This window comes from Coregonus clupeaformis, chromosome 1, assembly GCF_020615455.1.
Source record: "Coregonus clupeaformis isolate EN_2021a chromosome 1, ASM2061545v1, whole genome shotgun sequence".
Classification (NCBI taxonomy): Eukaryota; Metazoa; Chordata; class Actinopteri; order Salmoniformes; family Salmonidae; genus Coregonus; species Coregonus clupeaformis.
Window position 1 is genome coordinate 88,158,065 of NC_059192.1, and position 23,351 is coordinate 88,181,415.

The 23,351-nt window shown below is 47.9% G+C and overlaps 1 protein-coding gene across 1 annotated transcript; it reads left to right on the forward strand.

The window, feature by feature from the left end:
- The first annotated feature begins 72 nt into the window (after positions 1-72).
- LOC121584678 (fibulin-7-like) lies at positions 73-23,351 on the forward strand. The gene is made up of 8 exons (XM_041900719.1): positions 73-523; positions 5,569-5,731; positions 7,830-8,006; positions 13,969-14,094; positions 14,544-14,681; positions 16,301-16,438; positions 21,545-21,683; positions 22,911-23,351. The coding sequence occupies exons 1-8, from the start codon at positions 446-448 to the stop codon at positions 23,281-23,283; spliced, it is 1,332 nt and encodes a 443-aa protein (XP_041756653.1). The 5' UTR covers positions 73-445; the 3' UTR covers positions 23,284-23,351.

Consider the following 23,351-nt stretch of genomic DNA (forward strand, 5'->3'; position numbering starts at 1 on the left):
TCTGTCGTCTAGGTCTGGGAATGGCGTCACAGCCTGTGAGAAGAACAGAACATTGGGGAGAGAGAGAAACCCAACTGGGTTGTCCGTCGGTGGGAGGGATTATTCCTACATGATCCATTTACGGTAATCGCTTTTCAAAGTCTATGAGTCGTCAGTTAGGGTTAGGTAGTAGATTCAGGTTCGCTATCATCATAGCCTATCTAAGACCGCACGTCACCGCATCCCAACCGTCGCTCTGTACCACCACGCGCTCCTGATGAGCAGTCTCTTCCACCCCATGCTGAATCCACTAATTGCCAGTTCGGTTGCGCAAACGCTGCAGAGGAGTGTAGGAAATCGGAGTTGAGTTCGTTGGTTTTCTATTATTTAAACACCTGACTAAGTTGTACTATTTGGAGAAAAACTCGGACATCATTCCAACATCAATTCAGTTGGATTTAAAGTTATGGCGCTATCAGTGCTGCGCAGCAGTTTACTTTTGCTGTGTCTGACAACTATCCATACTTGCCATGGTGGCGGACAGGTTAGTAGCCTACTTCACACCTTATCATCTGTGGACAAGTGTATGGTAACATTAGGCTACATGCTTATAACATGTTTAGAGATGCATAATCTGGAAGAATATTTTGGTGGAAAAGTGATAGTTTTTTCCCCTCCTCAAGAACAACCCATGTTTTACAAATTATACTGAACAAAAATATAAACGCAACATGCAACAATTTCAAAGAGTTTACTGAGTTACAGTTCATAGAAGGAAATCAGTCAGTTAAAATAAATTCATTAGGCCCTAAGCTATGGATTTCACATTACTGGGCAGGGGTGCAGCCATGGGAGCCAGGCACACCCACTGGGGAGCCAGGCTCAGCCAATTATAATTAACTTTTCCCCACAAAAAGGCTTTATTACAGACAGAAATACTCCTAATTTGAGCATGTTCTGTTTCCAGGTTCAGCCATGATTTGAGCATGTTCTGTTTCCAGGTTCAGCCATGATTTGAGCATGTTCTGTTTCCAGGTTCAGCCATGATTTGAGCATGTTCTGTTTCCAGGTTCAGCCATGATTTGAGCATGTTCTGTATCCAGGTTCAACCATGATTTGAGCATGTTCTGTTATTGTATACTATACTATTATTGTCTGACATCATCACAAATGAGGAAGGACTGTGCTTACAGGATGACACAAATGTCCCATTGAGGATGGTAAATTACCCATTAAAAGTTTATAAGAGGAAAGCCATGAGCACTGACTCTTGGATGCCTTTTGGCATCTTTGGCCAGGAATCTAAAACAAGCCATCTGGATATGAGTCCACTGTTCGCATGTGTGTTGTGTATGTGGGTTGTGTATGTATGTATTTATGTATGTGTGTGTTGCTAGGATGGTAATGAGTCCACTACTGTGTCAGCTGTTGGCATTTCCCTTTAGCCATGGGGGAAGAGACGTCAAAGAAAATAAAAGAGTAGTGGATTGAAGTATAGGACCTACTCTTGGGAGCAGTATACCTCTGAGAGCCTTTATAAGTTGGATGCAGATTGGAGTTTTCCTTATTCCATCTTGTTCTAAGGGCAGCTCTGCCTCAAGGGCAGAAACAAATGTGATCAGTTAAGTTTAGGCAAGTTCCAGTACTCACTGTGGGCATCGATTGTTCCAGTACTCTCTGTGGGCATTGATTGTTCCAGTACTATCTGTGGGCATTGATTGTTCCAGTACTCTGTGGGCATTGATTGTTCCAGTACTCACTGTGGGCATTGATTGTTCCAGTACTCACTGTGGGCATTGATTGTTCCAGTACTCACTGTGGGCATTGATTGTTCCAGTACTCACTGTGGGCATTGATTGTCAATTCAAGTATGTAAAGGTATGCCTTCACCTGACATGACACTTTTCTACAGACTTCTTATTATTATTGAAAAGGATTAGCAAACTGCCATTTCACTGTTCTCTGAGACTTTGGAATGCGCTTATTTGTCAGTAGCCTGCTCTGAAATAGCTCACTGTTCATGGGCTCATGGCATACAGGCTATGTGCTGAAACTGAATAGAAAGCTGGTCCATTCAGTCATTGTTATCCAAGGACTCTGTGGCTGTGTTCCAAATGGCACCCTATTCCCTATATAGTGCATTACTTTGTATGTGCCCTGGTCATAAGTAGCTCACTATATAGGGAATAGGGTGTAATTTGGGAAGCAGCCTGTGTCTTTCCTACCATACAAAATATACAGAGGGCCAAGGTTCTGGACAGAGGTCTGACTGACAGACATCTGTCAAACAGCTTTGGTCCAGCTGCTGTATGGTCTACCACTGGAGAGGAAGGATAGAGAGAGGGGATGAGGGGAGAAGAGACAGCGAGGGGGATAGAGAGAGGGGATGAGGGGAGAAGAGACAGCGAGGGGGATAGAGAGAGGGGATGAGGGGAGAAGAGACAGCGAGGGGGATAGAGAGAGGGGATGAGGGGAGAAGAGACAGCGAGGGGGATAGAGAGAGGGGATGAGGGGAGAAGAGACAGCGAGGGGGATAGAGAGAGAGAGAGAGAGAGAGAGAGAGAGAAGAGAAAGATGTGCATGGCATGGTGCCTCTAACATGTTCCTCCAGGTGAGTGCCATGACCAGGGGGAGGGGTTGGAGGGCTAGCGGAGACAGCTTAGGCTAGAAGGGTTCACAGGAGTTACTGACTGTATGGGAGGAATCCTGGGGATGACTTTACAAGTAGTGTACTATTGTCCGACTCTTCAGGAATCCTGGGTATGACTTCTGAATCTTAATAAACATAACATGACTTCTGAATCTAAATAAAAAAGAACATGACTTCTGAATCTAAATAAAAAAGAACATGACTTCTGAATCTAAAATAAAATATAACATGACTTCTGAATCTAAATAAAAGATAACATGACTTCTGAATCTTAATAAAAAATAACATGACTTCTGAATCTTAATAAAAAATAACATGACTTCTGAATCGTAATAAAAAATAACATGACTTCTGAATCATAATTAAACATAACATGACTTCTGAATCTTCCATAACCTGATGGCAGGCCACAGTCTAACACAAATATAGTAATTATGATATTCATGTTATTACGTTGGTCTTGTTGGGAGTTCAGACAGTCACCTGTGCAGCTGTGGATTTCTATTTGTTTTGAACTCTGAATTCATAACCAGGTGGCCACGTTCATATAATAATAACAATACAATGATATTCAGAACATGTTATTGGTCTTGTTGAACACACAGACAGTCACCTGTGCAGCTGTGGAATTGGATTGTGATTTATTTTGTTGACGGTTGATGGAAATACTAGGGAACACTGATGGAATGCCAGTATTTGTAACCACAGCCACCACAGAACCCACCCACCACCAGACATTCTAAAGTTGAATTTGGTCTGTGTCCCAAATGGCAACCTATTCCCTATATAGTGCACTACTTTTGACCAAGGCCTATAGGGCTTTGGTCAAAGTAGTCCATTATATAGGGAATAGGTTGCCATTTGGGACGTAGACTTGGCATTGATCGGGTGATGTCATTAACTACCACAGCTGTGCTTGGCTAGTTAAACCATACCTGCCTCTACTCATATTTTATGATGATTATATGTACTGTGGATTTTATTGGAAGTTGTGATTTATTGAAGTTTGCTCATTTTAATTATGTAATAATACTGTCATATTGCAAATCATGGTTTATTTATATGCTTCCCATTAAATGGATATTAAACATGGCTGTCTGTTGTTTGACCACTTATGTGTGACTAAGAAATAAGTTGTGGCTTGGAAAACATTCCCTAGTTTCTCATTTCCTGGTTATGAACTGGTATGTGCATCTTGGTTTACATATACATGGTCTTCATGTTGTTTTCATATTTGACCATTAATATATTTCTTTATTTTACAGAACTACATGGACAGATGGAAATGTTTCTGTTCTGTTATTTTAACATAAACAGTGGGGGAAAAAAGTATTTAGTCAGCCACCAATTGTGCAAGTTCTCCCACTTAAAAAGATGAGAGAGGCCTGTAATTTTCATCATAGGTACACGTCAACTATGACAGACAAAATGAGAAAAAAAAATCACATCAGGATTTTTAATGAATTTATTTGCAAATTATGGTGGAAAATAAGTATTTGGTCAATAACAAAAGTTTCTCAATACTTTGTTATACATACCCTTTGTTGGCAATGACACAGGTCAAACGTTTTCTGTAAGTCTTCACAAAGTTTTCACACACTGTTGCTGGTATTTTGGCCCATTCCTCCATGCAGATCTCCTCTAGAGCAGTGATGTTTTGGGGCTGTCACTGGGCATCACGGACTTTCAACTCCCTCCAAAGATTTTCTATGGGGTTGAGATCTGGAGACTGGCTAGGCCACTCCAGGACCTTGAAATGCTTCTTACGAAGCCACTCCTTCGTTGCCCGGGCAGTGTGTTTGGGATCATTGTCATGCTGAAAGACCCAGCCACGTTTCATCTTCAATGCCCTTGCTGATGGAAGGAGGTTTTCACTCAAAATCTCACGATACATGGCCCCATTCATTTTTTTCCTTTACACGGATCAGTCGTCCTGGTCCCTTTGCAGAAAAAACAGCCCCAAAGCATGAAGTTTCCACCCCCATGCTTCACAGTAGGTATGGTGTGCTTTGGATGCAACTCAGCATTCTTTGTCCTCCAAACACGACGAGTTGAGTTTTTACCAAAAAGTTCTATTTTGGTTTCATCTGACCATATGACATTCTCCCAATCCTCTTCTGGATCATCCAAATGCACTCTAGCAAACTTCAGACGGGCCTGGACATGTACTGGCTTAAGCAGGGGGACACGTCTGGCACTGCAGGATTTGAGTCCCTGGCGGCGTAGTGTGTTACTGATGGTAGGCTTTGTTACTTTGGTCCCAGCTCTCTGCAGGTCATTCACTAGGTCCCCCCGTGTGGTTCTGGGATTTTTGCTCACTGTTCTTGTGATCATTTTGACCCCACGGGGTGAGATCTTGCGTGGAGCCCCAGATCAAGGGAGATTATCAGTGGTCTTGTATGTCTTCCATTTCCTAATAATTGCTCCCACAGTTGATTTCTTCAAACCAAGCTGCTTACCTATTGCAGATTCAGTCTTCCCAGCCTGGTGCAGGTCTACAATTTTGTTTCTGGTGTCCTTTGACAGCTCTTTGGTCTTGGCCATAGTGGAGTTTGGAGTGTGACGGTTTTGAGGTTGTGGACAGGTGTCGTTTATACTGATAACAAGTTCAAACAGGTGCCATTATTACAGGTAACGAGTGGAGGACAGAGGAGCCTCTTAAAGAAGAAGTTACAGGTCTGTGAGAGCCAGAAATCTTGCTTGTTTGTAGGTGACCAAATACTTATTTTCCACCATAATTTGCAAATAAATTCATTAAAAATCCTACAATGTGATTTTCTGGATTTTTTTCCCTCAATTTGTCTGTCATAGTTGACGTGTACCTATGATGAAAATTACAGGCCTCTCTCATCTTTTTAAGTGGGAGAACTTGCACAATTGGTGGCTGACTAAATACATTTTTCCCCCACTGTATGTACTGTATGTCTCTCTGTTTCCAGAACTGCATGGACAAACACCAGGTGGTTGGTGTTCTCCGTCAGATGGAGAAGTTTCTGAAGGGACAGGAGATGAGGTTCACAGAGGGACTACGCATCATGAAGTCCAAACTGGCAACCCTACAGAACTCTGTGTCCAAGCTACCACAGGCCGATCAGTCGGCTGGTGAGTAGACAGCGAGGATGACCACTCTGCACCACTCTGCAGCACCTGACATTAAGGTCTTCTATAGCCATGTACAGATCTGGGACCACCCTAGGTGTTGTTTTCGCTATCTTGCTCTCTCTAAACAAGATTAATCAGTAGAGGAGAAAACTGGAGCTAATTGAAGGCGATTTTAGAAATGCTTCTTTATTATTAAAACCAGAAATCTACTTTGATTGTCCTTCAATGTGCTCCACTTTTCTCCTCTATTGATGCACCTTGGATAGAGAGCAGGATCCCCTAGCCTGGTCCTGGACTGGTTCACTTCCATTGTCTTCAAGAGTGGCTGAGTGTTCTCCTCTACTGTGGAGACATAACATCCTACCCAGGGGGGAAGGGGAGGAGTGTTGATGGTATTGTTTCTACTGTGGAGACATAACATCCTACCCAGGGGGGAAGGGGAGGAGTGTTGATGGTATTGTTTCTACTGTGGAGACATAACATCCTACCTAGAGGGGAAGGGGAGGAGTGTTGATGGTATTGTTTCTACTGTGGAGACATAACATCCTACCCAGAGGGGAAGGGGAGGAGTGTTGATGGTTTGTTTCTACTGTGGAGACATAACATCCTACCCAGAGGGGAAGGGGAGGAGTGTTGATGGTTTGTTTCTACTGTGGAGACATAACATCCTACCCAGAGGGGAAGGGGAGGAGTGTTGATGGTATTGTTTCTACTGTGGAGGCATAACATCCTACCCAGACGGGAATGGGAGGAGTGTTAGAGTATCATGTACTCCACATCTCCTCCTTCCTAGTGATGTGATCAATAAATCAACAAAACAAAGTTCAAGTTTCCCACTGAAACCCAAGTCTCTGCATAGCACTAAAGGACATGTGAACTCTCTTCGACCTGCTGTTGGCCTTTAGCACATCAACCTCAGGAAGTGCGTTAGGTCAATGTGGGACTCGTTGGTCTTGTGGTGGTTGTGTGCTTGTCCAAACAGTTTACCACTCTGTCCTTTTGGATCAACTTTTTTTTCTCCAGACAACTAGTTAGGCTATCATCAGGTGTTTCTATCAAACTTAGCCAGAGCAAGTTCTTCTGTTCTATTTAAGTATATGCTATGTTATTCTGTTGTGAAAACTGGTGAAATGAGTCATTCATCAGCGCTAGACAGAGGAGAGAGTGTAGAGTGTCTGTCTGTCTCTCTCTCTCTCAATTACATTTAAGTTTAAGGGCTTTATTTATTTAATTGCCAAAGCAAGTGAAGTAGATAATAAACAAAAGTGAACAGGAAACATTACACTCAGAAGTTCCAAAAGAATGAAGACATTTCAAATGATATATTATGTAGATATACAGTGTTGTAACAATGTGCAAATAATTAAAGTACAAAAGGGAAGATAAATAAACATAAATATGGGTTGTATTTACAATGGTGTTTGTTCTTCACTGGTTGCCCTTTTCTTGTGGCAACAGGTCACAAATCTTGCTGCTGTGATGGCACACTGTGGTATTTCACCCAGTAGATATGGGAGTTTATCAAAATTGGATTTCTTTTTAATTATTTGTGGATCTGGGGGAAATATGTGTCTCTAATATGGTCATACATTTGGCAGGAGGTTAGGAAGTGCAGCTCAGTTTCCAGCTCATTTTGTGGGCAGTGTGCACATAGCCTGTCTTCTCTTGAGAGCCAGGTCTGCCTACGGCGGCCTTTCTCAATAGCAAGGTTATGCTCACTATGAGTCTGTACATAGTCAAAGCTTTCCTTAATTTTGGGTTAGTCACAGTGGTCAGGTATTTTGCCACTGTGTACTCTCTGTTTAGGGCCAAATAGCATTCTAGTTTGCTCTGTTGTTTTGTTAATTCTTTCCAATGTGTCAAGTAATTATCTTGTTGTTTTCTCATGATTTGGTTGGGTCTAATTGTGTTGCTGTCCTGTGGCTCTGTGGGGTCTGTTTGTGTTTGTGAACAGAGCCCCAGGACCAGCTTGCTTAGGGGACTCTTCTCCAGGTTCATCTCTCCCTCCCACCCTCCCTCCCTCCCTCCTCTCTCTCCCACCCTCCCTCCCTCCCTCCTCTCTCCCACCCTCCCTCCCTCCCTCCTCTCTCTCCCTCAGCTCCGTCTGTCTGCCCCTCCCTTGAAGCTCCTGTCCACGGGAGGAAGTTTGGCTCCAAGTATTTCATCGGTCATGAGGTCCATTTCACCTGTTCCCATGGTTACCACCTGGTGGGCCCCGGGACACGTGTTTGTCAGGAGAACGGGAGTTGGAGCGGTGTCAACACCATCTGTAAAGGTACAGTTCTGTCTGTCTGTCCAAATAGACAATATAGTCAAACACACATCACTTTAGGTGGTGCTGGGCTGAGGAAATCATGAAGAGATGGACCAGCACACACTGCTTTAAATGTGTCTGTCCACTGTCTGTCTCTCCACCATGCCTTTATTTGGCTAGTACGTTCATAACAATGTTTCAATGTGTCTGTCCACTGTCTCTCTCTCCACCATGCCTTTATTTGGCTAGTTAGTTAATAACAATGTTTCAATGTGTCTGTCCACTGTCTGTCCACATGACACCAGAGTCCATCTCACTCTTTAGATTGCAGTTTTGTCAGTGGGTTGTATTGATGTCTCGTACACACACGTTCCTCTTTAAAATTACTTTAGTTTTACAGCAGTCAGCCAGCCAGTCAGTCAGCCAGTAAGCTAGTCAGCCTGTAAACTGTAAAGGTCTCACACTGTTGTAATTTCATCTACTGCTGCTGCCATGGCCTCTGTCCTCACAGGAATTTACTGGTATTACTGTAAATACCTATCAGCAGTCAGAGGGGGGACAGAGATGGAGAAGGGGTGTTAGTAAAGTGTAAGGAGGGAAGGTAACATGGAAAAACGTTTACCACATGCTGACGTTTTATCTGAGTGCTGCGACATACGTAAAAATTTATGCACACATCACTGTAAGTCGCTTTGGATAAACGCGTCTGCTAAATGGCATATTATTATGTATTGGGGCCGTGTCTGCACAGTGGAGATCCATCCAGTCACCTGTTTGTGCCTAGCTTTTACTATGGACATCACTGTCATTGTAAACTCCCATCCTGTTCTGCACAATTTGTGTGTGTGTGAGAGAGAGAGAGAGAGAGAGAGAGAGAGAGAGAGAGAGAGAGAGAGAGAGAGAGAGAGAGAGAGAGAGAGAGAGAGAGAGAGAGAGAGAGAGAGAGAGAGAGAAGAGAGAGAGAGAGAGAGAGAGAGAGAGAGAGAGAGAGAGAGAGAGAGAGAGAGAGAGAGAGAGAGAGAGAGAGAGAGAGAGAGAGAGAGAAGAAAAAGAAAGAAGAGAGAGAGAGAGAAGAAGAGAGAAAAGGAGAGAGAGAGAGAGAGAGAGAGAGAGAGAGAGAGAGAGAGAGAGAGAGAGAGAGAGAGAGAGAGAGAGAGAGAGAGAGAGAGAGAGAGAGAGAGAGAGAGAGAGAGCAGAGTGCCTGGGTCTTTAGCTCTGTGGACTACCTGTATTTTGGACTACAAACCTATAGATGGAGAGAGGGAGGTCTTTGCCTCTGAGAGCTTACTGTATTTTGGACTCCTCTCCTAATTCCATGGTGTTTATTTGCCTTCCCGGGGGCCACCTGACCACAGGACAGATGTATAGACCAACTTCACTCCCCAGGATAATTTTTAAACATTGTTTCCATATATTTGACATGTTTCATCCTCCCCTCTCTCAATAGTTATTTTTAAAGTTAGACATTTCATGTATGTATAGGGCTACCCCCTTTAGAACCCATCCACAGAGAGGATATTGTGCAGGTTGGGTCTTTTCCTGGTCATTTTCAACATGTCCTTTACATGGAGACCTGAGCACACACTGACTGAACTGACTGTACCACTTGGGATGTGTCTCAAATGGCACCCTATTTAGAGCCCTATGCCCTGGTCCAAAGCAGTGCACTATACAGTGAATAGGATGCCATTTGTTACGCAGCCTTGGAATGTCTCGGCTAGTACCTGTAGCGATGGCCGGACAGAGATGTGAGCCATCAACAGCATGCTTAACATGCTGTCAGTCCATGGGCCATGGTGCTGTGATGAAATGTGTGCTTACAGTGTGGATGGCCTAAGTCTCTGCCTCCTGGAACCCCTGGACAAAGAGACTGTAGGGAGAAACAGTGTGGATGGCCTTAGTCTCTGCCTCCTGGAACCCCTTGACAAAGAGACTGTAGGGAGAAACAGTGTGGATGGCCTTAGTCTCTGCCTCCTGGAACCCCTGGACAAAGAGACTGTAGGGAGAAACAGTGTGGATGGCCTTAGTCTCTGCCTCCTGGAACCCCTGGACAAAGAGACTGTAGGGAGAAACAGTGTGGATGGCCTTAGTCTCTGCCTCCTGGAACCCCTGGACAAAGAGACTGTAGGGAGAAACAGTGTGGATGGCCTTAGTCTCTGCCTCCTGGAACCCCTGGACAAAGAGACTGTAGGGAGAAACAGTGTGGATGGCCTTAGTCTCTGCCTCCTGGAACCCCTGGACAAAGCGACTGTAGGGAGAAACCGTGTGGATGGCCTTAGTCTCTGCCTCCTGGAACCCCTGGACAAAGCGACTGTAGGGAGAAACAGTGTGGATGGCCTTAGTCTCTGCCTCCTGGAACCCCTGGACAAAGAGACTGTAGGGAGAAACAGAAACATGAGAAGGGGCTGGTTATCTTACAGTAGCCCTGCTGCCAATCCTGGGTTACGTCCCAAATGACATCCTATTCTCTATGTAGTGCACTATTTATGGGCCCTAGTCAAAAGTATTTTACTACATAGGGATTAGTGTGCTATTTATATTATGGGGGACAGCAGCATGGAGAGGGGAAGGGGAATAGGGGAATGTACCCCGCTCTGGAATGCAGTCTAGTGCTGTACAGGTGTTTTTCTGAGTCCTCTGAGACAGTTAATGGTTTCATTCCGTGAGGCTCTGAGCTCCAGACTGAAGAATGGAACTTTTCTTCTTCTCCCCTTGTCTGTTTGTGTGAGGACTAGGAACCCGTTTTAGCTGGCCAGCCGGCCACCTTCTCCCTTTTATCTGGCCTCTGGCCGCCTTCTCCCTTTTAGCTGGCCAGCCGGCCGCCTTCTCCCTTTTAGCTGGCCAGTCGGCCGCCTTCTCCCTTTTAGCTGGCCAGCCGGCCGCCTTCTCCCTTTTAGCTGGCCAGCCGGCCACCTTCTCCCTTTTATCTGGCCTCTGGCCGCCTTCTCCCTTTTAGCTGGCCAGCTGGCCGCCTTCTCCTTTTTAGCTGGCCAGCCGGCCGCCTTCTCCTTTTTAGCTGGCCAGCCGGCCGCCTTCTCCCTTTTAGCTGGCCAGCCGCCGCCTTCTCCCTTTTAGCTGGCCAGCCGGCCGCCTTCTCCCCTTTTATCTGGCCTCTGGCCGCCTTCTCCCTTTTAGCTGGCCAGCCGTCGCCTTCTCCCTTTTAGCTGGCCAGCCGGCCGCCTTCTCCCTTTTAGCTGGCCAGCCGGCCACCTTCTCCCTTTTATCTGGCCTCTGGCCGCCTTCTCCCTTTTAGCTGGCCAGCTGGCCGCTTTCTCCCTTTTAGCTGGCCAGCTGGCCGCTTTCTCCCTTTTAGCTGGCCAGCCGGCTGCCTTCTCCCTTTTAGCTGGCCAGCCGGCCGCCTTCTCCCTTTTAGCTGGCCAGCCGGCCGCCTTCTCCCTTTTAGCTGGCCAGCCGGCCACCTTCTCCCTTTTAGCTGGCCTCTGGCCGCCTTCTCCCTTTTAGCTGGCCAGCTGGCCGCTTTCTCCCTTTTAGCTGGCCAGCCGGCTGCCTTCTTCCTTTCAGCCTGGCTTTCAGGGGCTGCTCCAGATCAAACAAGGTCACCCCGTGTGTGTTATTCCTTCTCCAGCAGTAGAATCATTTGTCAGACCCCAGAAGTCCTGCTCCTGGCATTCCACCAATCCAGAGAGAGGTGTCGGTGGATACAGGGTGGGGGGATGAGGGGTAGAGTAGTGTGTGTGTGTGTGTGTGTGTGTGTATTATTCTTAATCCCCTGATAGAGCCACTTCTCTCAAGAGACAGACAGCTTTCTTCTGATTTCCAATGATAACTTTGTCCACTTTGCGGCCGATTGAAGAGGTGTTTTTGTTTTTTTTCACCTTTATTTAACCAGGTAAGCCAGTTGAGAACAAGTTCTCATTTACAACTGCGACCTGGCCAAGATAAAGCAAAGCAGTGCGATAAAAACAACAACACAGAGTTACACATAGGATAAAACAAAACATACAGTCAATAACACAATAGAAAATCTATATGCAGTGTGTGCAAATGTAGCAAGTTATGGAGGTAAGGCAATAAATAGGTCATAGTGCAAAATAATTACAATTAGTATTAACACTGGAGTGATAAATGTGCAGAAGAAGATGTGCAAATAGAGATACTGGGGTGCAAATTAGCAAAATAAATAACAATATGGGGATGAGGTAGTTGGGTGGGCTAATTACAGATGGGCTGTGTACAGGTGCAGTGATCGGTAAGCTGCTCTGACAACTGATGCTTAAAGTTAGTGAGGGAGATAAGTGTCTCCAGCTTCAGAGATGTTTGCAGTTCGTTCCAGTCATTAGCAGCAGAGAACTGGAAGGAATGGCGGCCAATGGACGTGTTGGCTTTGGGGATGACCAGTGAGATATACCTGCTGGAGCGCATACTACGGGTGGGTGTTGCTATGGTGACCAATGAGCTAAGATAAGGCTGGGATTTGCCTAGCAATGATTTATAGATGACCTGGAGCCAGTTGGTTTGACGACAAATATGTAGTGAGGGCCAGCCAACGAGAGCGTACAGGTCACAATGGTGGGTAGTATATGGGGCTTTGGTGACAAAACGGATGGCACTGTGATATACTACATCCAATTTGCTGAGTAGAGTGTTGGAGGCTATTTTGTAAATGACATCGCCGAAGATAGTCAGTTTTACGAGGGCATGTTTAGCAGCATGAGTGAAGGAGGCTTTGTTGCGAAATAGGAAGCTGATTCTAGATTTAACTTTGGATTGGAGATGCTTAATGTGTGTCTGGAAGGAGAGTTTACGGTCTAACCAGACACCTAGGTATTTGTAGTTGTCGACATATTCTAAGTCAGACCCGCCGAGAGTAGTGATTCTAGTCGGGCATGCGGGTGCAAGCAGCGTTCGATTGAAGAGCATGCATTTAGTTTTACTAGCGTTTAAGAGCAGTTGGAGGCTACGGAAGGAGTGTTGTATGGCATTGAAGCTCGTTTGGAGGCTTGTTAACACAGTGTCCAATGAAGGGCCAGATGTATATAAAATGGTGTCGTCTGTGTAGAGGTGGATCTGAGAGTCACCAGCAGCAAGAACGACATCATTGATACACAGAGAATAGAGTCGGCCCGAGAATTGAACCCTGTGGCACCCCCATAGAGACTGCCAGAGGTCCAGACAACAGGCCCTCCGATTTGACACATTGAACTCTATCTGATAAGTAGTTGGTGAACCAGGCGAGGCAGTCATTTGAGAAACCAAGGCTATTTAGTCTGCCAATAAGAATGCAGTGATTGACAGTGTCGAAAGCCTTGGCCAGGTCGATGAAGATGGCTGCACAGTACTGTTTCCAAGCTAGAGGAATAACCTTTTCTTCATATTTATAAAACAGTACAAACCTCTTCTAGATAGTTTTTCACTTGTTATAAGCAATGACATAAACAGACAGTATCAATTATACAAGAGTTAAACCATTATAAAACCATTAAAACCATAATGCTAATAAAACCATTCCAACCGTCTCTGGAGAGCTTTGTTCATCATGCTCATTTGACAACAACCCCACATAATCACCATCCATCCTTGCAAGTCCATTTAGCTAAAACAATAACCCTTCTTTGTACAGTATGAATCAGGAGTGAAACATTTAATCTCTTATTTAATGCACTTTAAACCGAGAGGCGGGAGACTTGAAGGGGAGTATTGACAGGGAAAGGAATGAATTGTCCTCTGTCCGTAAATGATGGTACCAGGTTAGTCTGGTCTGATTCTACTGTATAAGGTATCACCCATCCCCTGGACAGAGAGCAGACATACAGCTCCTAGATGGGGCTGAGACAAGCAGAGAACTAACAGTGGGCTCATTCATGTGTGGGACAAAGTATGTGTTTTCAACAGTTTCAACCACAGAGTTAAATAGAACACTAGAATGGTCATCGGGTTTCCACATCCCAGGCAATGTGACTACAGGGCGGCCATCTTGTTCAGGGACATCTTTCATTCTTTCACCGCTCCCTTATGTGTATAGATGTGAGTGAGTGCTCCAGTAACCCATGCCAGAACGGCGGGACCTGTGTAGAGGGGGTCAACCAGTACAAGTGCACCTGTCCACAGAGCTGGAGTGGATCCAACTGTCAGCACCAGACACAGACAGGTCAGCAGTACCAGACATCATACACCTGAACCACACACCTGAGAGCCTACCAGAACACATAGGAACTAGTGACAATTGCATGACATTGCTATTCGTTACTATCTCACGTTTGATGTTTTGTTGCACATACTGTATTAGTGGATATCTGTTGTTAGTCTGTGTTGTGTTGTTAGTCTGTGTTGTGTTGTTAGTCTGTGTTGTGTTGTTAGTCTGTGTTGTGTTGATAGTCTGTGTTGTGTTGTTAGTCTGTGTTGTGTTGTTAGTCCATGTATTGTCATGTACGTCTGCATGGTTGTGTTGTGGTTGTGCTTTATGTGCGTGGTTGTGTTGTGGTTGTTTTTGTGCTTTATGTGCGTGGTTGTGTTGTCCAGTGGTGCACAGACCTTCGAGGCCCTCTCCGGGCCACCGGGCGAAGTTTAAGCTCCTCCCTTTCCCTCTCTCGCGTTCAGCGCCGCCCGAGTGGAGCGTCATGAACGATCCGGCGTTCAGCAGACGTCCCCGCTGTGCCAAGGTGGACCACGCTCAACACTGCAGCTGCGACGCTGGCTTTCACATGAGTGGGACATCTGACAACAGCATCTGCCAGGGTGAGATATGAGATACTTTAGTGTTGGATGAAGTGAGTTATCGCCTTACCGTTCAGTCTGGTTTAACCACGCTAAGAGTTCAGTCTGGTTTAACCACGCTAAGAGTTCAGTCTGGTTTAACCACGCTAAGTGTTCAGTCTGGTTTAACCACGCTAAGAGTTCAGTCTGGTTTAACCACGCTAAGAGTTCAGTCTGGTTTAACCACGCTAAGTGTTCAGTCTGGTTTAACCACGTTAAGAGTTCAGTCTGGTTTAACCACGTTAAGTGTTCAGTCTGGTTTAACCACGCTAAGAGTTCAGTCTGGTTTAACCACGCTAAGCGTTCAGTCTGGTTTATCCACACTAAGAGTTCAGTCTGATTTAACCATGCTAAGCGTTCAGTCTGATTTAACCACGCTAAGCCTAGGTGGAAAGGGCCTGTGGGGCTCCGCCAACAAAACTGACTGTATAAAATAAATAATTCAAATACTGATCTATATTGTATGCTCAAAAAAATTGGGAAATTATATTATTTTACACTAATACAATTGCTCAGAGAAATATATTTTCTTTAACAAGTAACACTTTTTTCCCCTCAAAAAGGCAGGGGTCACAATTATTGACACCCCTGTTTTCAATACCTTTCAAAAACCTGTTTGCTTCTGCCAGGAGACTGAAACTTGCCCACAAGTGGGATCTTCTAGCAAGACAATAACCCCAAGCACACATCAAAATCCACAAAAAAAGTGTTGATTGACCACAAAATCAACATTTTACAATGGCCATGTCAGTCTCCGGAATTGAAACCTATTGAAAACCTGTGGTTTGAATTGAAGAGGGCAGTCAATAAGCACAGGAGAAGGATTTCAAGTATGGAGGAATGGTCTAAGATCCCTCCCAATGTGTTCTCCAACTCATAATTTATTTTAGAAAAAGGTGAGGTATTGAAAGGTATTGAAAACAGGAGTGTAAAAAGGAAAACAAATTCTTACTTTTCTTAGCAATTGTATTAGTATAAAATAATATAATTTAAAAAAATGTGAGCATACAATAAAGCTCAGTATTTGAATAATTTATTTTATAGTCATGTTGGCTCATCTTTATCAAGGGTGTCAATAATTTCGGCCCCACTTTTGTGTCCACTTGCCAAAATGTGTCCACATCGATTACCTGTTGGTGTATCTAGGGCTGTTGATAGAACTTGACAAATTCTGAACAGCCTACATAATGATGCAAAGCGTCCGTTTCATATAAGTGGTACCTCAGACAACTCTGCCAGGGTAAGACTGGCCTTATACAGAAACAACCCCTAGCCCCTACCCACTAAACACTAGTTGGGATTGGATATATTAATGACTCTCAATTAGGCATTCAACAACTCTTACCATCCCTCCTTACCCCATCCCAGACAGCAAGACAGAACAAATGCCCTTTACCCCAAATCCTTCTAGCTACAGTATCTCTCTATCACTCTCTAACCTTTTAATTATATGACTCTAGGGTGTTTACCCTCCTCTCTTTTCTCTCTCTCTCTCTCCTCCTTTTCCACCCTGTTGTGTGTAGCCCCACATGTCTGATCATGTGTTTATCCCTCCCCCTCTCTCTCTATTGCTCCCCCCCTCACTCTCTCTCTCCTCCCAGATGTGAACGAGTGTGAGGTGTACCGGCTGGACCAGGGGGCCAAGCTGTGTGTGTATGAGTGTGTCAACGTACCTGGCTCCTACCACTGCTCCTGCCCCAGCCACTATAAGCTGATGCCTGATGGGAGGAGCTGTGAGGGTGAGTGACAGGAGGAGAGGAGGGTAGGAGGGTATGGAGGGTAGGGATAGTAGGAGGAATGGAGGGTAGAGGGAGGGTGAGGAGGGGACGGTAGGAGGGATGGAAGGATGAATGGAGGGTAGGAGAAATGGAGGATGGAGGGAGGGATGGAGGGAGGGAGGGAGGGAGGGTAGGAGGAATGGAGGATGGAGGGAGGGAGGGAGGGTAGGAGGGATGGATGGTGGGAGGGAGGGATGGAGGAAGGTGGAGTAGGAGGGATGGAGAGAGGGTAGGAGGGATGGAGGATGGAGGGAGGGAGGGAGGTAGGAGGGATGGAGGGAGGGATGGAGGAAGGAAGGGTAGGAGGGAGGGTAGGAGGGATGGAGGGAGGGAGGGATAGAGGGCGATAGGGAGGGTAGGAGGGAGATGTGGGAAGGGAGGGTAGGATGGAGGGAGGGATGGATGGAGGGAGGGAGGGATGGAAGAAGGGAGGGTAGGAGGGATGGAAGGATGAAGGGGAGGGATGGAGGAAGGGAGGGATAGAGGGCGGTAAGGAGGGTAGGAGGGAGGGAGGGAGGGATGGATGGAGGGAGGGAGGGATGAAGGGAGGGAGGGATGGAAGAAGGGAGGGTAGGAGGGATGGAAGGATGAAGGGAGGGATGGAGGAAGGGAGGGATAGAGGGCGGTAGGGAGGGTAGGAGGGAGGGAGGGAGGGAGGGATGGATGGAGGGAGGGAGAGAGGGAGGGATGGAAGAAGGGAGGGTAGGAGGGATGGAAGGATGAAGGGAGGGATGGAGGAAGGGAGGGATAGAGGGCGGTAGGGGAGGGTAGGGAGGGATGGAGGAAGGGAGGGTAGGGAGGGATGGAGGAAGGGAGGGATAGAGGGCGGTAGGGAGGGTAGGGAGGGATGGAGGAAGGGAGGGATAGAGGGCGGTAGGGAGGGTAGGGAGGGATGGAGGGATAGAGGGCGGTAGGGAGGGTAGGAAGGGATGGAGGGAGGGAGGGATAGAGGGCGGTAGGGAGGGTAGGAAGGGATGGAGGGAGGGAGGGATAGAGGGCGGTAGGGAGGGTAGGGAGGGATGGAGGGATAGAGGGCGGTAGGGGAGGGTAGGAAGGGATGGAGGAAGGGAGGGATGGAGGGATAGAGGGCGGTAGGGAGGGTAGGAAGGGATGGAGGAAGGGAGGGATGGAGGAAGGGAGGGATGGAGGAAGGGAGGGATAGAGGGTGGTAGGGAGGGTAGGAAGGGATGGAGGAAGGGGGGGATAGAGGGCGGTAGGGAGGGTAGGGAGGGATAGAGGGCGGTAGGGAGGGTAGGAAGGGATGGAGGAAGGGGAGGGATAGAGGGCGGTAGGGAGGGTAGGAAGGGATGGAGGAAGGAGGGATAGAGGGTGGTAGGGAGGGTAGGAAGGGATGGAGGAAGGGAGGGATAGAGGGCGGTAGGGAGGGTAGGAAGGGATGGAGGAAGGGAGGGATAGAGGGCGGTAGGGAGGGTAGGAAGGGATGGAGGAAGGGAGGGATAGAGGGCGGTAGGGGAGGGTAGGAAGGGATGGAGGAAGGGAGGGATAGAGGGCGGTAGGGGAGGGTAGGAAGGGATGGAGGAAGGGAGGGATAGAGGGCGGTAGGGAGGGTAGGAAGGGATGGAGGAAGGGAGGGATAGAGGGCGGTAGGGGAGGGTAGGAAGGGATGGAGGAAGGGAGGGATAGAGGGCGGTAGGGAGGGTAGGAAGGGATGGAGGAAGGGAGGGATAGAGGGTGGTAGGGAGGGATGGAGGAAGGGAGGGATAGAGGGCGGTAGGGAGGGTAGGAAGGGATGGAGGAAGGGAGGGATAGAGGGCGGTAGGGAGGGTAGGGAGGGATGGAGGAAGGGAGGGATAGAGGGCGGTAGGGAGGGTAGGGAGGGATGGAGGAAGGGAGGGATAGAGGGCGGTAGGGAGGGTAGGAAGGGATGGAGGAAGGGAGGGATAGAGGGCGGTAGGGAGGGTAGGAAGGGATGGAGGACAATGGACCATTCATTTCCATGGTCTTGGTCTTGGAGCTATGCAAGGGGCTTTAGAGCTGGGCTTAGAACTACAAAGCTACAGGCAGGGAGACACAGCCTGGGTCCTGGCTAAGACACTGTATCTGCTAGGGTTGTGGGACTTACCCTTCTGGAGCTACAGGGCGATAAGTGATTTACATTATTTACCCTGCTTAAAAAACCCATTAGGACACACCAAATATTTATTCCAGCACATCAATAAAGGTGCAATGAGAGAATGGAGAAGGAAGGTGAGTGAATGGAGAAGGGAGGTGATGGATGGAGAAGGGAGGTGAGGGAATGGAGAAGGGAGGTGAGGGAATGGAGAAGGGAGGTGAGGGAATGGCAAAGGGAGCTGAGGGAATGGAGAAGGGAGCTGAGGGAATGGAGAAGGGAGGTGAGGGAATGGAGAAGGGAGGTGAGGGGAGGAGAAGGGAGGTGAGGGGTGGAGAAGGGAGGTGAGGGAATGGAGAAGGGAGGTGAGGGATGGAGAAGGGAGGTGAGGTAATGGAGAGGGAGGTGAGGGAATGGAGAAGGGAGGTAAGGGAATGAGAAGGGAGGTGATGGATGGAGAAGGGAGGTGAGGGAATGGAGAAGGGAGGTGAGGGAATGGAGAAGGGAGGTGAGGGATGGAGAAGGGAGGTGAGGGAATGGAGAAGGGAGGTGAGGGAATGGAGAAGGGAGGTGAGGGATGGAGAAGGGAGGTGAGGGAATGGAGAAGGGAGGTGAGGGATGGAGAAGGGAGGTGAGGGAATGGAGAAGGGAGGTGAGGGGTGGAGAAGGGAGGTGAGGGAATGGAGAAGGGAGGTGAGGTATGGAGAAGGGAGGTGAGGTAATGGAGAGGGAGGTGAGGGAATGGAGAAGGGAGGTAAGGGAATGAGAAGGGAGGTGAGGGATGGAGAAGGGAGGTGAGGGAATGGAGAAGGGAGGTGAGGGATGGAGAAATGGAGAAGGGAGGTGAGGGAATGGAGAAGGGAGGTGAGGGAATGGCGAAGGGAGGTGAGGGAATGGAGAAGGGAGCTGAGGGAATGGAGAAGGGAGGTGAGGGATGGAGAAGGGAGGTGAGGGAATGGAGAAGGGAGGTGAGGGAATGGGGAAGGGAGGTGAGGGAATGGGGAAGGGAGGTGAGGGAATGGAGAAGGGAAGTGAGGGATGGAGAAGGGAGGTGAGGGAATGGAGAAGGGAGGTGAGGGATGGAGAAATGGAGAAGGGAGGTGAGGGAATGGAGAAGGGAGGTGAGGGAATGGCGAAGGGAGGTGAGGGAATGGAGAAGGGAGCTGAGGGAATGGAGAAGGGAGGTGAGGGATGGAGAAGGGAGGTGAGGGAATGGAGAAGGGAGGTGAGGGAATGGAGAAGGGAGGTGAGGGAATGGAGAAGGTAGGTGAGGGAATGGCGAAGGGAGGTGAGGGAATGGAGAAGGGAGCTGAGGGAATGGAGAAGGGAGGTGAGGGATGGAGAAGGGAGGTGAGGGAATGGAGAAGGGAGGTGAGGGAATGGGGAAGGGAGGTGAGGGAATGGATAAGGGAGGTGAGGGGAGGAGAAGGGAGGTGAGGGGTGGAGAAGGGAGGTGAGGGAATGGAGAAGGGAGGTGAGGGATGGAGAAGGGAGGTGAGGTAACGGAGAGGGAGGTGAGGGAATGGAGAAGGGAGGTAAGGGAATGAGAAGGGAGGTGAGGGATGGAGAAGGGAGGAGATGGATGGAGAAGGGAGGTGAGGGAATGGAGAAGGGAGGTGAGGGAATGGAGAAGGGAGGTGAGGGAATGGAGAAGGGAGGTGAGGGATGGAGAAGGGAGGTGAGGGAATGGAGAAGGGAGGTGAGGGATGGAGAAGGGAGGTGAGGGAATGGAGAAGGGAAGTGAGGGATGGAGAAGGGAGGTGAGGGATGGAGAAGGGAGGTGAGGGAATGGAGAAGGGAGGTGAGGGATGGAGAAGGGAGGTGAGGGAATGGAGAAGGGAAGTGAGGGATGGAGAAGGGAGGTGAGGGATGGAGAAGGGAGGTGAGGGAATGGAGAAGGGAGGTGAGGGATGGAGAAGGGAGGTGAGGGAATGGAGAAGGGAAGTGAGGGATGGAGAAGGGAGGTGAGGGATGGAGAAGGGAGGTGAGGGAATGGAGAAGGGAAGTGAGGGATGGAGAAGGGAGGTGAGGGATGGAGAAGGGAGGTGAGGGAATGGAGAAGGGAGGTGAGGGATGAAGAAGGGAGGTGAGGGAATGGTGAAGGGAAGTGAGGGATGGAGAAGGGAGGTGAGGGATGGAGAAGGGAGGTGAGGGAATGGAGGGATGAAGAGAAGAAGGGAGAAACAAACAATGATTTAGCTATGGAGGTCTTTGGAAAGGAAGGCCGATGGTGGTAGAGGGAGGTATTTCTGTAGAGGTGTCCGTCCTACAGCCTCTCTGCCCTGACCCCTGTCCCCTGGCCGTAGTCCTCAGTCCAGTTTCATCTGCCTGCCCACCCTGTCGTTTCTTACCCTGCTCTGCTGCTGGCCAGTGGAACACATGAGAGAATAGAGGGATAAACATCATGGTTTAGCTTAGCTATGGATGAAGGCCTTTTGAAAGAAGGGGAGAAAAAGAAAGAGTGAGAGAAAGACGAGGCCGATGGCTGTATGTATTTATATATACGTCCCATGTCCAGTCTCTCTCTCTCTGGCCTGACCATAGGTTCTACTCCCAAGTCCAGTTTCATCTTCCCTGTAAGCTTAAGAAGCTTTACTTTCTCTGCTGGCCAGTGGAACAGATGACCTCACCACTTCCCAGCAGAACAGAACAGAAGGAATGTCTTGGTCCATGATACGAGACAAGCCGTTTGAGAAACTGAACAACTAAATAAACAGTCAGTCCCACAATCCTCTAGTCTAGCCCCCCTGCTCGCCCCGCACAGACCTGACGACAGTAAACAGGAAGCAGGATGCCATTCAGGCGGGTCAGGGCCTGGACGTCTCACTCTTTATTTTTCTGTTTCATTTATTCTCTCTCTCTATTCCCCTCTCTCTTCCCCTCTCTCCTTCCCTCTCTCTCCCTCTCTGTCTCTACCTCCCTCCCCCCCTCTCTCATCCCTCTCTGTCTCTCGCCCCAACCCCCCTCTCTCATCCCTCTCTCATGTTGTCCTCCAGATGTGGATGAGTGTCTGACCCAGCAGCACAACTGCAGTAGAGGAACAACATGTATCAACACAGGAGGAGGGTTCCAGTGTGTGAGCCCTGAGTGTCCCCGATCACACGGCAACATCAGCTACGTCAAGACGTCTCCCTTGTAAGTAGACACCAACTCTTGGAGTCATTGAAGGGCAAGTCCCTTAAAATTATACAAGTACTCATAGGAATGCTCATAAAACCATACCAGTAGGACAAACAAAGTATGTGAGTAAAAAACTATCTCAAACAATACAGTTTCTTCATACAGGATGAATCATTACTGGAACATCTCATCTCTCATTTCAAACATTTTGACCAGGGAGGCTGGAGACTTGACTCAGTACTAAGGGGGAAAGGAATGAATTGTCCTCTGTTTGGAAACTATGGTACCAGATTGTGTGTGTGTGTTTGATTATGTGATTGATCTGTCTGCTGTACGCGTTTGTGTGTTCATGTCACTAGAGTCCAAAATAAGTCAAAATGACATCATGTTTCCACCTTATTTGAAGCAGTCTCAAATGCTCCAGAATAAATGTAGAATCTCTAGCTATGTCTTCTAGAATCCCACAAACAGCTGTTCTAGTTCAGGGTTCTGGATCCCGGCCTCCTGGCTATATGACCACAACCACCATACTTTCCAAGCTGCCTTGGCCTCAGTCTTAGACCTTGTTTGCCAACTCCTCACAAATTGCCTCATTTAAAGGCAATAAAGGTATGAAATGTAGCTCTGTCCACTCCTACTGAACCATCACTGTGCTGAAAGACTGCAGGACTGCCAGTGGGAGGGAGGGAGGGAGGGAGGGAGGGAGAGAGAGAGAGTGTGGAAGGGGAAGGAGAGAGAAAGAGAGAGAGAGTGTGGAAGGGGAAGGAGAGAGAAAGAGAGAGAGAAAGAGAGAGAGAGCAAGCGGGAGAGAGGCAGGGTGAATAAGTTCTCCATTTCACTCTAAATCACAAGCCTACACTTAGAAAAAAAGGTGCTATCTAGAACCTAAAAGGGTTATTCGGCTGTCCCCATAGGATAATCCTTTGAAGAACCCTTTTGGATTCCATGTAGGGTTCTACATGGAACCCAAAAGGGTTCTACGTGGAACCAAAAGGGTTATCCTATGTGGACAGCTGAAGTCTTTGTTCTAAGAGTGTGGGGAGGGAGGAAGAATGATGTACACTTTCCTCCTTGTTTATTTTCCAACGGTGACTGACTTATGTAACGGATTACATAGCTGGCTTTTCTGGAACAATACTTTAATCACAATGTTATACTGTGTATGGATCTTTCTACAGTAAACTTACTTAAACTGATGTAATGTTATGTTGGTCTCAACATCTCCTCTCTTCTCCCTCACAGTCAGTGTGAGAGGAACCCCTGCCCCATGGAGAGTCGTTCCTGTCACCTGGCTCCTAAGACGGTCTCCTTCCACTACCTCTCGCTCACCTCCAACCTCCAGACCCCGGCTACCCTTTTCCGATTGGCGACCGCCTCCGCCCCCGGCCGCCCCGGCCCCGATAGCCTGCGATTCGGCATTGTCGGGGGAAACAGCCGCGGGATGTTCGTGATGCAAAGGTCGGACCGCCAGACAGGCGAACTGATCCTAGTTCAGGGGTTAAGAGGACCACAGGATATCAGTGTTGATGTGGACATGTCAGAGTATAGTGACCGCACCTTCCAGGCTAAGCATGTGGCGAAGGTGCATGTTCTGGTATCAGCGTATAACTTCTGAGGAGGATGGACGGGCAGAGGAACAAGTTAGGAGAGAGAGGGAGGAGAGAGAGGGAGGAGAGAGGGAGG